General features: G+C 55.0%; 4 protein-coding genes across 4 annotated transcripts; 1 reads left to right on the forward strand and 3 right to left on the reverse strand.

The window, feature by feature from the left end:
* Positions 1-428: 428 nt before the first annotated feature.
* Positions 429-4,924, reverse strand: ABOM_008002 (ABC bile acid transporter; the record flags this gene model as incomplete). The annotated part of the gene is made up of 3 exons (XM_022535131.1): positions 429-2,078; positions 2,151-4,577; positions 4,625-4,924. The coding sequence occupies 3 exons, from the start codon at positions 4,922-4,924 to the stop codon at positions 429-431; spliced, it is 4,377 nt and encodes a 1,458-aa protein (XP_022387710.1).
* An 862-nt stretch (positions 4,925-5,786) lies between these two features.
* Positions 5,787-8,386, reverse strand: ABOM_008003 (uncharacterized protein; the record flags this gene model as incomplete). Its single annotated transcript, XM_022535132.1, has 6 exons — positions 5,787-6,679; positions 6,746-7,135; positions 7,198-7,415; positions 7,469-7,558; positions 7,625-8,007; positions 8,078-8,386. The coding sequence occupies 6 exons, from the start codon at positions 8,384-8,386 to the stop codon at positions 5,787-5,789; spliced, it is 2,283 nt and encodes a 760-aa protein (XP_022387678.1).
* A 1,497-nt stretch (positions 8,387-9,883) lies between these two features.
* Positions 9,884-12,211, forward strand: ABOM_008004 (galactose oxidase; the record flags this gene model as incomplete). Its single annotated transcript, XM_022535133.1, has 1 exon — positions 9,884-12,211. The coding sequence occupies one exon, from the start codon at positions 9,884-9,886 to the stop codon at positions 12,209-12,211; it is 2,328 nt and encodes a 775-aa protein (XP_022387677.1).
* An 842-nt stretch (positions 12,212-13,053) lies between these two features.
* On the reverse strand, positions 13,054-14,279 carry ABOM_008005 (uncharacterized protein; the record flags this gene model as incomplete). Its single annotated transcript, XM_022535134.1, has 5 exons — positions 13,054-13,217; positions 13,271-13,423; positions 13,482-13,553; positions 13,607-13,925; positions 14,259-14,279. The coding sequence occupies 5 exons, from the start codon at positions 14,277-14,279 to the stop codon at positions 13,054-13,056; spliced, it is 729 nt and encodes a 242-aa protein (XP_022387709.1).
* Between the last annotated feature and the right edge of the window lie 1,491 nt (positions 14,280-15,770).

Genomic DNA, 15,770 nt, shown 5'->3' on the forward strand with positions numbered 1-15,770 from the left:
CGATATCAGCCCTGGGGACCAGGCTATCTGGGAGCCCGTTGCAACTACAAGAGGCGAGCAAGATACCCCGCCATCTCTCGCGCGGGGTTCTCGCGCTTATCGTCAACACTTATGCAGGAGACACGTCCTCGGTGATTGATTCCCGAAAGGATGATCTTTCTCGTATTGGCTCTCCACTCCTCATGCTGCAGAGTGGAGATTGTCTCTGGACCTCCGCATTTGCCCGACCCATTCCTCCCTCGTCGCATCTGATTGCCACTGCTCCGATCCGAGTGATGGTTCTCTCGGTCCATGGGCTGGGTGCTAGGCCTACGCAGCAAGCCGCCCGAACAGGAGCTCAACACACGTCGATCCCGCCGAGACCCTTCCAATACGCTGACATAGAGAGGCAGTACGATAAGTAGATATCAATAATGGTCATGCTTGTACTATGGCTTGTAGCTGCCGGCAATATTCATCTGGCTATAAAGATTCTCTTTGTCCACATCGTCGTCCACCAACTGTCGGAACAGGCCGTGTCGGGACCGCATCAAGTCCTGGGGAGATCCGAATTCCACTGCCTTTCCTTCATGGAGCACAAGCACGCGATCAAAGTCGGCGATAGTTTGCAAACGGTGTGCGATTACAATCAGTGTCGGGTTCATTTCTCCGATCTGCGAGCGAATAGAGCGTTGGATCAACTGATCTGTGCCGTGATCCATGGCAGAGGTGGCTTCGTCCATCACTAGCACCGCTGGGTCGGACAGCATTGCCCTCGCAAGGCAGAGCAGCTGGCGTTCACCACAAGATAGGTTAGAGCCTCCTTCGGACACGGGGGTGTGAAGTGCCTCCGGACGGTCCCAGGAGACACGCTGAAGCGCCTGAATGAGCCAGCGATCGGAATATTGGTCAAACGGGTCCAGGTTGGATCGGACGGTGCCGGTGAACAGAATGGGATTCTGTGGGATCATCGCGAGTCTTCGGCGCAGATGCTGCAACTTCACCGTGCTTATATCGATCCCATCAATCAAAATGGCCCCCTCGCGTGCCTCGAGGCACCGGAGGAGTGCCAGGGCCAGCGAGGATTTCCCTGCTCCGGTCCGTCCAACGACTCCAAGGCGTTGTCCGGGTTCCACGGTAAACGTAATATTGTGAAGCACTGGCGACAGCTCGGGCGAGTAGGCTACGGTCAGACTTCTGACAGACAACCTCCCCTGCGTCGGCCACCCGTCAGGAGCATCTTCGCCTCCACTATTCTCGGTGGGCACCTCCGTATACTCCATCGCTCGCTCCACGGCACTGAAATCCATCTCTGCGGTCGCATACGTCCGACTTAACATGACCAGCGCATGGCACAGATGGTTGGTAAAAACCAGGGCGAAGCCGGCGAAAGAGCCCGTGATTGAATCGCTTGTAACCACGAAGAAAAGAGTGCATAAGGAGAAGAGCGTGCCCAACACATTGATGCGACACGTCAGCCATCGGTTCAGCAGATATAAATACCAGGACGTCTTTGCCTGTTGGTCAATCTTGGCATGCATGACGGTCGTATAGTCTTCCCGCCGGCAAAATGCATGGATTGTGCTGAGCCCTTGTGAGGACATGTCAAAATGCTCATATACCGTCCCCCTGGTGGTTGCCTCGAGCTGTTTAATTTCACAGACCGCAACGACGTATCGCTTAGTATACCAGATCACTGCGCAAAGAAGCATCGCAGCGATGATTGTCAGCGTCGGACACACCAATACCGCACCCATGACCACACCCACACAGTCCATGGCAGCACTGAACAAGCCGATGAGATCAAACCCCAGTCGTGAGTCAATGAGATAAAAGTCTGAAGCGAACAGGTTAACCAGGGTTCCTCTCGGGACCGACTCTAGCCACTGAAGCTGTGCTCCTAGAATGGCATGCAGCGTTTGGTGGAAGAGCCTCGTGGCGGCGTGGAGTGACACATCAAACACGAAGTAAGATCGCAATGTTCCCACGATACATGCGGCACATGCAATAATGATATAGCCAAGCGTGTAAGATCCCATTCTGCGAGGGTCTGGCACGGTCGTAGATCCGCTTTCGGTCCACAGGCGTACCCAGGAGTACTAAGTTCACAGTATTAGTTAATGGAGTATAAATCACAACAGGATCAATAGCAGAGGAGTAGAAGTGTATACCAAGGCAAGGAGAAGACCATTATAGGTAATATAGCACCCTGCTACGACAGCCCACGGCCTCCACCCACCGCTGGTCTGAATGTAGTGTTTTAATATGTCCCGTTGAACGAGGTTCTGTGGTGGACGGCCATCCTGCATATAAGCAGCCCTTGTGCGCTCCCCGGAAGCTGATGGGGTATTTGAATGTGGCACGGGTATCGGGTGGGACGTATGTATCTCATGGCCATGTTCATTATCTGGTGGATCTCTCTTCTCCTCGAGGCTGTCATCCAGTAAATGAGATGGTGTTCCTGCGAATGTAACAGTCTCATTATCGAGAGATACAATGTACTTGGCCTTCAGGGCACAGAGCTGAACGTGGTGCGTCACCAAGATTCGCGTTCGACCTGCAGCGAGTTTCCCCGTCAAGGCATGGAGCAAAATATGCCGCGCGGTGTGAATATCCACCGCACTGAAAATATCATCCAGAAGCAGGATGCCCGCTCGAGAGTACAAGGCTCGAGCAAGTGCAACACGCGTTTTTTGTCCTCCACTGAGCTTACAGCCGTCTGGGCCGATATCAGTCAGATCGCCACGCTCCAGATGCTCTAGATCCTTGGTCAACGCGCAAGCATACAGCACCGATTTATACCTCTCTGGCGCGAGAGGCAGGCCGAAGAGAATATTTTCCCGTATTGTGGCAGCTTCGTTCCACGGAAATTGGGGCACAAATGCTACAGCATGGTCGATTACCCACGTCTCGCGTGCAGTGGCGGTCTCTCCGTATATCTCATCGTATGACGCTGGTACCGGACATCGCAAGGTCCCAGACTGTATGCGGCATTCACCCAGAATCGTCCGTAGCAACAGGCTCTTCCCCACTCCCGTGGCGCCCGTCACGATACTTAACTCGTTTGGTGGGAAGCTGGCCGTTACATCGTGCAAGGTTCCTGAGGGCTGAGCTTGTTGGGAGCTGTCATAGCATATAGTGGCGTTGTGAAATTCTATCCGTTCTCCCGGAACCATGGTTGACGGGAGGTACTCCGTTGCCAGAAACCTGCCGATCCTCCTTAAGCTGATCCTGGCACCAACAATGCCAGACCAAAGGTCCGGAATGAGCCCCAGGATGAACTGAATGTATCCCAACAGGGACAGCGCAGGAAACGCCACCGAGGGGGTCAGGCTGCCATGTATCCACGTGTATATCCCTATCGCGGTTGCCGAGACTAGAACCGGTCCTACAAGATGGCAAGCCAAATTCATCAAGTACCAGTGGAAGGCTGTGCGGTGCTCCTGCTGTCCTCGATCCAGAAGCTGGTTGATTTTACCCTCCCATTTCTGTTCCAGTGCCGCGATCTTGACCTGTCGGATACATTGGAGGGCCTCTGTCAGTGCAGCCATTTTGCTATCCCGAAGACCGGTCAAGCTGTGCTCTGCTGCACCGTACCTCTGCAAAAACGTCCGGTGCAACGGCAGAATGAAGAGCAGGGTGGACAATCCCCCCACTAAGCTTTGCCATCCCAACAAATGTGCCAGCATGGTGCTGGCGACCATGAGCTTCATTGCCTGTAGGACGTTGGAGTAGAGAAATCCTGCCACGCCGGCAATGCGTTGTGTGTCCATGGAGATCAGGTTTGTGACGCTTTGCTCGTTAAGACCCTCTTCAGCCCGTGGACGATGACTGATGACTTTGTTGTAGAGAATCGCCGTCACTTGCTGCGTCATGGGAACCGTGATCTTATTCATCGCCAGCCACAAGAGCCAGTTCTCGAGCCACGCGGAGAAGCCAATCGTGAGGCCACAAACCAATGCCCACCATACCAACGACGCAGTCTCTGACTGCCTCGCGGACTGTTCTTCCAGCAATTGCAGCATCATCCACAAGGCGAACTGCGGCGTAAACGCGACCACGGCCAGCGGGATAGAGAGAATAATTTGATTGCGTAGACACTTGCCGTGCGAACGGAGCAATAGCCTCAGCAAGGATTGTTCATGACTACGACGTAATGCATCTGTGGAGGCGGCCTGAGTAAATTCTTCCATCAGAACCTTTGCTCGTGTCCGATCATCCAGCTCCGGCAGGTCCTCCACAGTAACTCGACGTCGGGTCTCAGCTAGTGCGACCAACTCGCTGACCCAGGAGAAAGAAAGACGCCCCAGAACAGAAGATGAACCTTCTCCATCAATTGCCTTTCCATCCCGGAATATCCGGGAGCGTCGTGGCAACGACAGACTGATCAAGACCGATATCCCCACGATACATTGGTTGATCTGCACCATGACAAGCAGAGCCTTCGTGGGTTTTTCTAATTCCTCCCCCGTTTGCCGCTCCACCACGGAGAGCAATGCTACTACGACGCAGCTGAGGCATCCTCGTAATCCAATCGAATATCTCTCACGGTGGACTGACTCAGTCACAAGCGTGGTGTAATGCATCAGCATGGCCGTCTGATAGCTGTCAGTATATGCCACTACGAACATCTTTCTTGACTCACCCAAGCCAGACACTGTAGCCAGCGTTCCAGTATGAACCCGTTGTGCGCTGGAAAAACAACGCGCAGGAAGGCGATAAACCAACCACACGCCATGCATATCAGCAGATACCAGATTCGCTTGGTCGGTGGGATCTTGGGTCTTCCATCCTTCTCCGTGGGTGCGTGGCCGCCATAACGTGTGCCGCTCACCAGCGTGAAGGCACCTGCTGCGACCTGTCGCAGAGCAGGAAAGCTCAATTGAAGCACTAGTCCTGCACCAATAATATGCACAAACACGGATAATTCTTTGAGACCAATCATCGTGATATGTCCTGTCCGTCACGTCGTTCAGCCAGCGGCTGCGCGGGCAATCTTGGTTTCCCTGGCTAAGGCCGTGTCCACCTTCCGCGGCCAAGGGATACGAGAGTCCTCTTGGCAATGACAACGGGGTCGACCCGGAGGAACTTGGATCTGACAGTGACTGACAGCACTGAGACCGGAAAAGACAGCTCAAAAATCACAACTACGACGAGTGAAGAATGACGGTGGGGAATGAGAGTGCGAGCGGATATATCGTCGTGGTGGAGTTATACTCGCCCAGTCAAATTCCCAGAAGGCCGCCTGTCGGGGTATTACGGCACTGAATCTCCTCACGCAGTCGGCCTTACGAGTTGCCAATTTAGTTCGTAAGGTGCATCTGTCTGGTTGGCACGATGCGCTGAAACAGTCTCCACCGTCAGCACCAGATCGATAACCTCGGTATCTGCAACATTCGGAAGAATGGTTGTTGCGTCTGGCATGGCATGCCGCAGTTGGGCGGACGTACAAGATATATATATATTGACCCGGAAGTAGAAGCCCTAAGGTACTGCACAACCCATCTACACGCTGTTCTCTGTCCACGTTGGGATAGTTGAAGGAGTTGAAAGAGGAATAGATGGCACGAGTCGAGCCCGTGGGCTATAATCGGTGACATGGCCAATGCTCCCCGATTGTCCTCCACCATTAGTAGGACGAGAACGATAATATTCTACCATACTCTACCATACTCCGTACAAATGTCGCTACTCCGTGCCTCGCCCCTTCTTCGAACGAGCACGGGGAACACATCTTCGAACGAGAATTGATCATTCAGACCGTAAACTACTATACTCTCTGGTAGGGACACTAGCTACCCAACATCCTAGAAGATCTCTGGCCGGTACACCCGCAACACATCGTGCAGCTGGATGACAAAAGTGATCCACATCAAGGCAGATCCAGCGGCATCTCCACCGGCCGCATTCCACTTGGTATTGTTGCACCACTGGCCCATGCGGTTGCGGAAGGCCACGGTGCGATCGTAGTCGGAGGCGCTGGTCGAGTACTGGATCTCTTTCCACTTTCTCCAGTGTTCTCCCTCATAATACCCCCCATGGCCGTAGTTTAACTGGAAGCCGTATCGGGTGTTGAGATCGCCAATGATCCGTTGCCACTCCTTCCAGTCCACATCGCCGGCCAACTGGCCCAGCGCACGGATGATCTGGTGTTTCAACTCCCGTAAATCGTCGTCATCCAACTTGTTTAAAAAGTCCAGCCGGATCAGCCCGGCATACCCCACGAGAGTGCCTTTCTTGATCTCCTCCAGATCCTGCCGATGCAATTCTCGCTGCTTCTTCAACTGGTCTTCTAAGGTCCCGATATCGTCGACGCGGTCTTGGACTATGGTCTGAAGCACCCGGTTCTTCTGCTCCAACTCCTCGACCTTCTCGCGTAGATCCCTTACCACCGGGTCTTCCGGGAGCTGGTCTTGCACGGGACGTTCGTCCTCCCCTTGTGCGCTTACCGTGTCGGCTGAGAAGTGTTCCCTCAAAGCCCGGAGAGAAGGGGTGAAGAAGTATTCACCACCTCTGGCATCCACCCAGGGAAGCCCAAGGTCGACCTTAACCGTCTTCGTCGCATCGGTTCCATTGTACAAACTGATGTGATCTTCGGGATGATCCTCACGGAGTCTCTGGCGAATAAACGGGTCCATCCCCGGACCGTCCACATGGGCCTTGTCCTTGTGCTCCGGGAATTTGGCGTTACTGCCCCAACCTGTATGGACGAGTTAGCATCTTTGCGGGGGATGCGAGAGGAGGCAGTGGATGTGGTCAAACCTACGTGTGACGAGGAAGTTGAACCCATCCCGAATGAGACTCTGGTAGCACGTAAAGTAGATGCCACGGTGTTCAATGGTCTTCTTCAGGCGCTTTTCTTCCTCCGTCAGTTCCGGGCCAAAGGTGATACCGCGACGAAGGATGACACTAGCGTCCTCCATTTGTCCGAGATCAAAAGCCTCGTTGCCACCAGGCTTTGGAAGTGTGGCATATCGTGGATCGTCCCCATCGTCTTCGGTGCCGTGGTCTTTCTTCTTATCGGCTCTCGGGCGCATCTTGCGGACGTGCGCCGCAAACGGACAACCCTTGATGCTCTTCTTGGGTCTAAAGTCAAATGTGTTGTCAAACGCTAACTTGGGATCGTCCTGGTCGACGGCTTTGGCGACGGGCGCTCCTGTCTCCTGCATTAGCTGTCGTCCCGACGGATGGGATATGATCTCACGATCATAGACGCACCGCTCTTCCATCGACCCATCATATGAGCACCCAGCTTCTCGGGACCATTCTCTCCGGCGTAGTTGGTCCCTGGAATTTCCTTGGCCTTCTGTTCGAGGAAAGTCTCAAATTCAGGCACCTTTTGGTCGAGCTGCCGGAACACCAGGTAACTACCCTCCTTCGCCCATTTGGGGTTTCTTCTCCGGTCTGGATCGCCCTCATGCCCGAGGAAGATGTAGCTAGGATCCGTCAGTAACCATTGCATGACCGACAAATCACCAGCCTGACATACCCAGGAGGACAGGCCTGAGGTTCCCCCTCGGCCGGGGGTTCATCCAAGCCTTCAATCTTGGGCTGGGAGATGTGATCCTCGTAACCGAAGCTAGAGCACCAAGGTTAACACTCTTCCCGGTTGCATGAATGGGACAGAAACGAAGGGAAGCCATACTGCTCTTTGCCACGGTTCGCCCCCGGACGAACATTACCGTCCCTTCGGAAAGCGACCTTCATACTGACCTCGTCCGGCTCACCCACATGGAAGGCCCCTTCCAGATCCGCAATCTTGCGCCGCAGGGCTTTCGCGCTCTGGGCCGCGACAATGAACACACCATCCACTCGCCACTTCCAACGGTCGAGACCGGTCTTGGTTTCATTCCCGGGAGGAGCCCTGAAATCAGGGTCCATCGTGGCTGGGTTATCAGCAAACTCGTAGACCAGGTCGTCGAACATGCCCTTCTCAAACAGACCCTCGTTGAGCCGATCTCGGCAATACTCATCGGGATCATCCTCGAGGGCCATCGCATAATTCACCTCGACGTCCGGATGTTCCACCTGGGAAGATCGCCCCGATGTTAGCGCACGTACGGCTCTGGGCCTCAGGGGATTATGGAGAGGGACCAACCTTGAGCAATCCCATATTCGTGAATGCAATGTTAATCGCCGTAAAGGGCAGCCGTTCCTGTTCGGGAACAGCACGGCGCGAATACGCACAGGCTTCTTCAAACTCGCCAATGTTCTTCAAGTAGTTCTCGCATTCCGTCCCGGTCGTGATTAGCCCTCGGTCCAGGACGCCTCGTAGGTGTTGTCGGAACCGTTCCTTGTTGGTAATCCGGAAGAAGAGGTAGGATTCATTGTTTTTGGGGAGGCGAGGCCAAATGCTGCCTTGGATATTGTCGGTATCGACCGCTCGCCTCTGCTTGTTGATCGTCATGTTGATCTCGGATTGTGAAGGACAGCTGAAGTCAACGGGGTCTGCGAAGGCCTCCGAATGCCTGGGGGGAGGAAGACCTTTTTAAGTCTGCTCTCCGACAAAACGAAGACCACGCCGTTCACTACCAATGAGATTCACAGCTTTTCGGATTTCAGCCTAAGATACGCCATGAGAGGGCAGAATGCATCATCAGGGTCAGCTCAGCTCAGCCCCTCTCTCCCCCTCTCTGAGGTCCTCACCACCGCTCCATTGCAAATGACCACCACGACCATGGAGTAGATCATCGGCCAAAGCGATAGGTAATCAATGCACCGTCATTTGTGGACCTTCCACCCAGATAGGGGGTTGGCGTTTCCGGTTCATTGGGTGTCTCATCTGTTGTCTGCGCGGCAGGTTGATCCACTCTGGCTTCCTGCTGAGACGATAAGGTCCAATCCAGGGCGAAGCGAAGATTCTTCCGCCGATCGAGCTGCTCCCGACGTCTCGATCACACTAATCACGTTGCAGACATTAGTACTCGTCCGGGCCATCCTGGGTGGGATCGGCATCCTCGACTGCGGCATTTCTTCAGCTGAACTGTGGGGGCAGTGGAGACGCGTCGACGATCCAGAGGTCCTCCGGACACCGTTCTCAGACCCGGCCATGGGCCCTGCTCGGTTGTTATCTGGAAATCTCACCTCCTTGCATACCACCACCAGTAGGGACCATACATCTCAATGGCGACAACGAGGGTTCCAACAGAAACAGAGCGAGGTTACATGGAATGGAACCCTAACCAAGGGACCGATCCGCCCGCACGGTGGGGCGGAGGAGATCCACTTGAGTCGTCGATAGTGTGCACCAGCTGCCCACTCTGCCCACTGCCCAGCAGTCATAGCTCCATATCCAATGTGAAATAGAACCATGATCGGCGGTGCTGATCGGATGCGCTCAACCATCACAAAACCACCGCCGCGGAAGCAGGTTTGCCGACTGACGTAGGATCCCAAGCATCCGCACCAATGCGACTGTGTGTGCTTTCCAACCTCACGGTGCGCCCCAGTGGTTCTGCTTTCGGCATGAAGATCCGTAGCGAGGCCAGTGGATCACGTACCCATTCCATGAAACACGGGCCCCAATGTGTTCATCGTCACATTCTCAGACTCCAAGTCAGGGATGTGTGTGGTGGTGCGGCTGAAGATCAACGCTGCAGAAGCTGCCACGAAAGATACCAGACGATGTGCCCACGTCCAACAGGGAAGGATTCCCGGTGCCAACCAGCCATGACGAGCTGAAAGAACAGTCGATTGCCTTGCCAATTGCAGCCCGGACCCACAGGCGATCCCTAGGCGACCTGGTATTTTGTGGCGAGCTGCGTCCCCACTGGCACGGCAGCCACGGATATTCAGGATCGCGGTTCGTGGTGAACCTTCCTATCCGGCTTGTTATTTATATCTCCTGGTGTGTTCTTCCTTCGTCGTATTCTTCACGACCAGTCTCACCGGACTTTCTGCAAGAATGAAGTGGCAGTGGGCATCGGGGCTCCTCGTGGGCGCCGCTGCTGTGGACGCCTTCAAACCAGCCGAATTTTCCTATGAATCCTCGGCCGCCGAGTGTATCGAGATTGCCAAATCGGTGACGGGCGGAATTAAGTACCAGTCTCCCCCGGCGGATTCAAAGCTCATCGCCAAATCGAACCCGGAGAACCCAGAGGAAAACTGGGCGGTCAAATGCTCCAGTCAGCATAAAGGCTATGCCTGCGATTATGCCATCGATGATCGCGACGACCGATACTGGCGGAGCAACCCCAGTCCCGGAGAGACTTCGGAGATCGTCGTCGATCTCCGCAAAGAGCACTATGTCTCCGGTCTAACCATGTTGCCTCACTTGGAGAAGACGAGTCGCGAGGGCCAGATTGGCGAACACCGCATCTATCTCTCTCAGGACAATCAGACGTGGGTCCAAGTCGCATACGGGACCTGGGGATCCAACAAGAGTCCCAAGATGTCCGCCTTTAACCCTAAACGGGCGCGATATGTCAAGCTGGTCTCGGATACCGCAGCCCTGCCCAGTAAGGCGCAGGAGGCGCACGGGCAGATCTCGATCGTCAACCTGAGCGTTTACGCATACGACGGGGAGACCTACCCGGAAGACAATCCCAGCAAGGGTGTCTGGGGGCCCACGATCGATCTCCCGATCGTGCCTGTCTCCTCCGCGGTCGAGCAACACGGCGACCTCATCATGTGGTCGGCCTGGGCAGACGACCAGTTCTTCGCCTCGCCCGGTGGTAAGACGCTGACCAGCACCATGAACCGTGACGGCGTGATCACCCAGAGCACCGTCTCCGAAACCCACCACGACATGTTCTGCCCCGGCACCTCCATGGATATCGACGGCAACATCGTCGTCAGCGGTGGTGCCGACTCCGGTCGCACCAGTATCTACAATGGCACCGCATGGGTGACCGGCCCGAGCATGGCGATTCCCCGCGGATATCAGTCGTCGACCACCCTCTCCGACGGTCGCATCTTTGTGATCGGAGGGTCTTGGAGTGGTGGCGACAAGATTGCCAAGAACGGCGAGGTCTACTATCCCTTGCCTGATGGCAAGGCCCGGTGGGAGGTACGCCCGGGGGCTGAGGTGGAACCGATGATGACTGACGACCGGAAGGGCCAATGGCGGGCGGATAACCACGCCTGGCTCTTTGGCTGGAAGAAGGCGAGTGTCTTCCAGGCCGGTCCGAGTAAGGAGATGCATTGGTACGATGTCGACGACGAAAACACCGACCGCAGAGGCCGGCGGAGCGTCAGAGGTTCCGTGCACAGCGCAGGACTCCGTGGACGAGACCGCGACGCCATGTCGGGCAGTGCGGTCATGTACGATGCGACTCAGGGCAAAATCGTCACCTTTGGTGGGCAACGTCATTACGATGGCTCGTTGGGTTCCAAGAACGCCCATCTCATCACACTCGGCGAGCCCTATCAACGTCCCGTCGTGAAGGTAGCAGGTAAAGGCCCCAACGGTCGAGGTGAGGGCGGAATGCATCACCCGCGTGTGTTCCACACCTCGGTGGTGCTTCCGGATGGCACGGTCTTCATTGCTGGTGGCCAGACCTGGGGCCAGCCCTTCCACGAAGGAAACATCACCTACACGCCCGAACTCTACGACCCGAAGACGGACACGTTCGTTGAGCTGGGCCGCAACAACATCAAGCGCGTGTACCACAGTATTTCGATGCTGCTGCCCGACGCTACCGTACTCAATGGTGGTGGCGGTCTCTGTGGTAACTGCTCTGCCAACCACTACGACGCCGAGATCTTCAGACCCCCCTACCTCTTCGCGGCCGACGGCACGCCAGCTGTGCGCCCGGAGATCACCAGAATGATGAACGGGAACGTGCTGACCGTGGGCGGGCAGGTCGCCTTCGAGACCGACTCGGAAATCGAGTCGGCATCCTTAGTCCGGGTGGGAACCACGACGCATACCGTCAACACCGATCAGCGTCGGATTCCCCTCAAGACCACGGATGCCGGTGGAAACAAGTACACCGCTGACTTGCCCGCGGAAGCCGGTGTCATCCTTCCTGGGTGGTACATGTTGTTCGCCTTGAATGGTGAGGGCACTCCCAGTGTGGCTCAGATGGTCAAGGTGAAGCTGTCCGCCACTCCGAACTGGCCGAGTAACAAACCCAGCTGGGAACAGGCAGAGGAACTTGAATCTGGGCCTAGCGAGGATGCCCCTGATTGCGACCATGAGGAGGAAATCAAGGGAATAATTTCCAGTCTGCTTGCCTCGTCCAGCAAGTTCTGGAATACCTGGAAGCCTGCTCTGATCACCCAGGCGTAATTGTCTATAGTGTCTTGGGTTGTCGGTGATATATCCACCATACAATCTGTAGTATATCAATAAATGTATCATGATTGTCTTTCCATCTTGCGTAACCTACCTATATGTCTCAGATCTGTATTACCATACCGCCCAAGTCTGTAGATGTGGCGAACATGCCATAGTGGGAATACTTTACATGTTACTGATTCGATATGGAATCCGCACCGCTCCTGACATATAAACCACCCAGTCCTTCGTACACACACTGGAGACGGCACACTGCTACCCCCACGGCATCAATCTGGATGATTTGCATGGGCACTGTCTCCAAGATAAATATTCCTCGCTATCATCTCATTCAATCGTTCGCTCTGCATCTGGCTTGTTTTCCTAGGATACCGTCTCTAATCACCACAAGATGTACTAGCGGTTGCGCTCTCTCTCTGAGTTTAGCACGTCGAGGTCACAGATTTCAAAGTGGTTCACAAGTATCGCGCGGCGCGGTAGAACCGTGCTATTCCTGGTAATGATATTTCTGCAGAAGAGTATAAGCTGTTCTACAACCTACAGTCATCTCCCATCTTCAACGGGAGGTTGGGGTCGTGCAGTGGGCGTGTAATTTCCGACCCTGGAGCCAAATACGAACCAATATTATTAGGGTTTCGAGGGAATGTGTCACCTCAACGCCATCCGTGCAGCTACAGGCACGGGGGTTCAAGTTCATTCCTCACATTCCTTTCTCAGTTCCTCCAGCCAGGCTCACATCGGACTTTCCTGCACTACGATCAGGCTCGGTCATTGGTCTTCACATCCTCTGAGTTGGAGACTATTACTATACAGGAGCCCGTTCAGAGGGCAGTTCAGTCAGAGAAGGTGTGCTCAGGAATGCCAAAGGTGCTAATAGTCCAGGTCTTGCCGCCATCGCTGGTGGTCATGTCTCCTCCAGTGACACCCTCCCCCTTGCCCAGAGTGTTGATGTAGTTGGCATCGGCAACGTCAAGAATGATCTTGGTGTCGGTCCAGGCTAATGTATCCGTTAGTCTCCTCAGCTCTACCTGGGAATGATTTTTCACTTACAGTGAGCGCCCACAGTGCCGCAGTTGTTCTCGGCGCACTCAACGGAGCTGCCCCAGCCCTGAGCCTGTCCATCACTCGTGGAGAGAGTCGAGACCGTCTTGCCGTTGATCTGGAGTGTCTGTGTGTAGTTGCCACTGGCATCGTCGAATTTGTCTGCACACGATTAGTGTTACGCACATAGGGTGTAAGAGAGGGTGCCATGTTTCCTTACAGTGCATCGTCACCTTGTCCCCCTCATTGCCATTTGCTTGGCCCTCACCATACAGTGGCATCTGGGTGGTGTCTGCTCAGGGCGTTAGCCGGCATCAGCACCACCGGGATTCTGCGAATACGCACCGCTGGTCTTCATGAGAGTGTAGGCATACATGGTCCAGTCACTCTGCTGCCAGTTGTCGGCAATGGACTGGATCAAGTCGCCGTTCGAGGTGCCCATGCCCACCCAAAGGGAGGTGATGGCGTCGGTAGACCCTCCACTGGGTCCCTTTGGCAGGACAAGGGTCGAAGTAGCTTCGCGGATAAAAGAGTTGGATGCGACAGGGCCCGTGCTCAGCGCGGGACCCATGGCGGCGTTCACCGACGTGATGCCGACAGTGGCAAGAGCCGCCAGAACCTGGTTGCGAGAATACATGGCAGTGGCAGTGTGTTCGAGGGTGTGCTGGTAGGAAGTTCAGCCCGAGTTGCTGGGAAAACGAAGGACGACCAACCGGACAGGGACAGACCTCTTTATACGCCGGACGTCGACATTCCCGATTCTTGTCTGATTCTGCGACAGCGCATCCCCTTAATAACCATGCTTGAGCGACATTGTTTTACATTCTCCACCAGTTGGGGACTGGACCGCGGAGACGTTTCCGGTAGAAGACTTCGGACAACATGGATCTTCGGCATAATTCCAGCAGGCGGCAGTTGGCACCCGCAGCCTAAGCCTGGGATTTAATCTATTCGCGGTGGACCAGTGCCGCAGCCTCCTACGGACCTTCCTCCGTACTGACCCACACGCTTTCGACATCCTATCGTGTCTCTCGACCGCGTCGTCGGATTATCCTCGAATCAGAATCTCCTCGCAGTCTGGAAGACAGGGGGGGTTTAGCGCGGCCTGTTTTGAACTCCAGAGTCCAGCCGTAGGATGAGCAGTACCGAATATTAACCGAGCCATTCTTCAGCACTGCGTTCCGTTCCCTGTGGAGCACACGTCTCTTAGCACAGGGCTCGCCAATGAACTTGATACAGAGGGTCCAGTTGCACCGAGCGGAGCATTCTCTGGTGCTTGTCTGTACCACAGTTGCTGTGACAGCCTGTGCCGTCGTGAAATTAGAGCTTATGCAAATTCCCAGAAGCACAGACCTGGCAGCTTCGCGGGTTGTGTTGTCCGAGAAGTCCAGTGGAACCGCAGTCAGCCTGTGTCTCCAAAGGGATGCATGCATGACAGAACGCCAGCGACGTCGGTATCCTCTCAGACCGAGGTCTTCCATGGCGATGTGATGATTTATGTGATACAGTCGATGATATATGAGTAGATTAGGAATGCCAAAACCCAGTCCTGCGTACCGCCAAAAGAATACACGTCCGAACAACTCGTGGTCCAACTACGGTGAAGCAATCTATCGCGACACGTCCAATGCTCACGGGCAATAGTTCGATATCTCTACTCCTACAGTGCATCTGGGCTGGAATGACCTACGAGTAGGCGAAGCTCCAAGGCAGCCTTCACAATTCTCGGGAGCCTCAAAAGCAACCGTTTGTAATGCGTGTCCGGGAATCCTTCTGGGAATTTACTCGTGCGTAACTCCCAGATATGTTCCAGGGTTACCATGGCGCGCATTCTTGCTCTGAGGAAGCCAATAGCAGCAGTGCAAGGCAAATGGTCTCCTCATGGCTGCTTGTCATGATGCGCAGAGCGTGGTGTGTCCGGTGGGATTGGAGGGCGCCCATGATGTTCAATCAGGGGATGTTGGGGCCGGTGCGAATGCCGGGGGTCAATAAATCGAGACAATCAACATGCCCCTGGAGAGCAATTCCCAACTGCCGTCATGCGACAGAGAGCACTGGACTACGGGGCGCGGGAACTCAGGAGCGCCCCCTTGCGGGTCATCGAGGCCATCGAGGAGCAGCATGCTTGCGGGTTCGCACCATCGCCGTGCGACCGGGTAGCCCGGGTCCAAGGATCACCACCTTTACCCTGAGCAGTCATGATGACTTGTCCCCAGCGCGGCGAAGAAGAACATTCCAACTGTTTGCTCGGCGGCATCATCTCGTCGTTTCCCGCGTTGTGTCTATTTGTCCCATTCGTGGCTCGTGTGTGTGAATGGTGGACTGGAAGCGCTGGCGCACGAATGGGGTGGGGCTCGTAGACTGGAAGTCGCGGGAACTCTGGAGTTCGCAGAGCGCGAAGTGTGTAGCAGAGGGAGGGATTATGGAAATGCGATCAGTCGGGAATTCGATGGGTGAGACGTTTCCAATCGCAACCATGAATCCGCAACGGACGAACAAGACAAGAGAC

The sequence above is a fragment of the Aspergillus bombycis genome, assembly GCF_001792695.1.
Source record: "Aspergillus bombycis strain NRRL26010 chromosome Unknown contig00062, whole genome shotgun sequence".
NCBI classification, from domain to species: Eukaryota; Fungi; Ascomycota; class Eurotiomycetes; order Eurotiales; family Aspergillaceae; genus Aspergillus; species Aspergillus bombycis.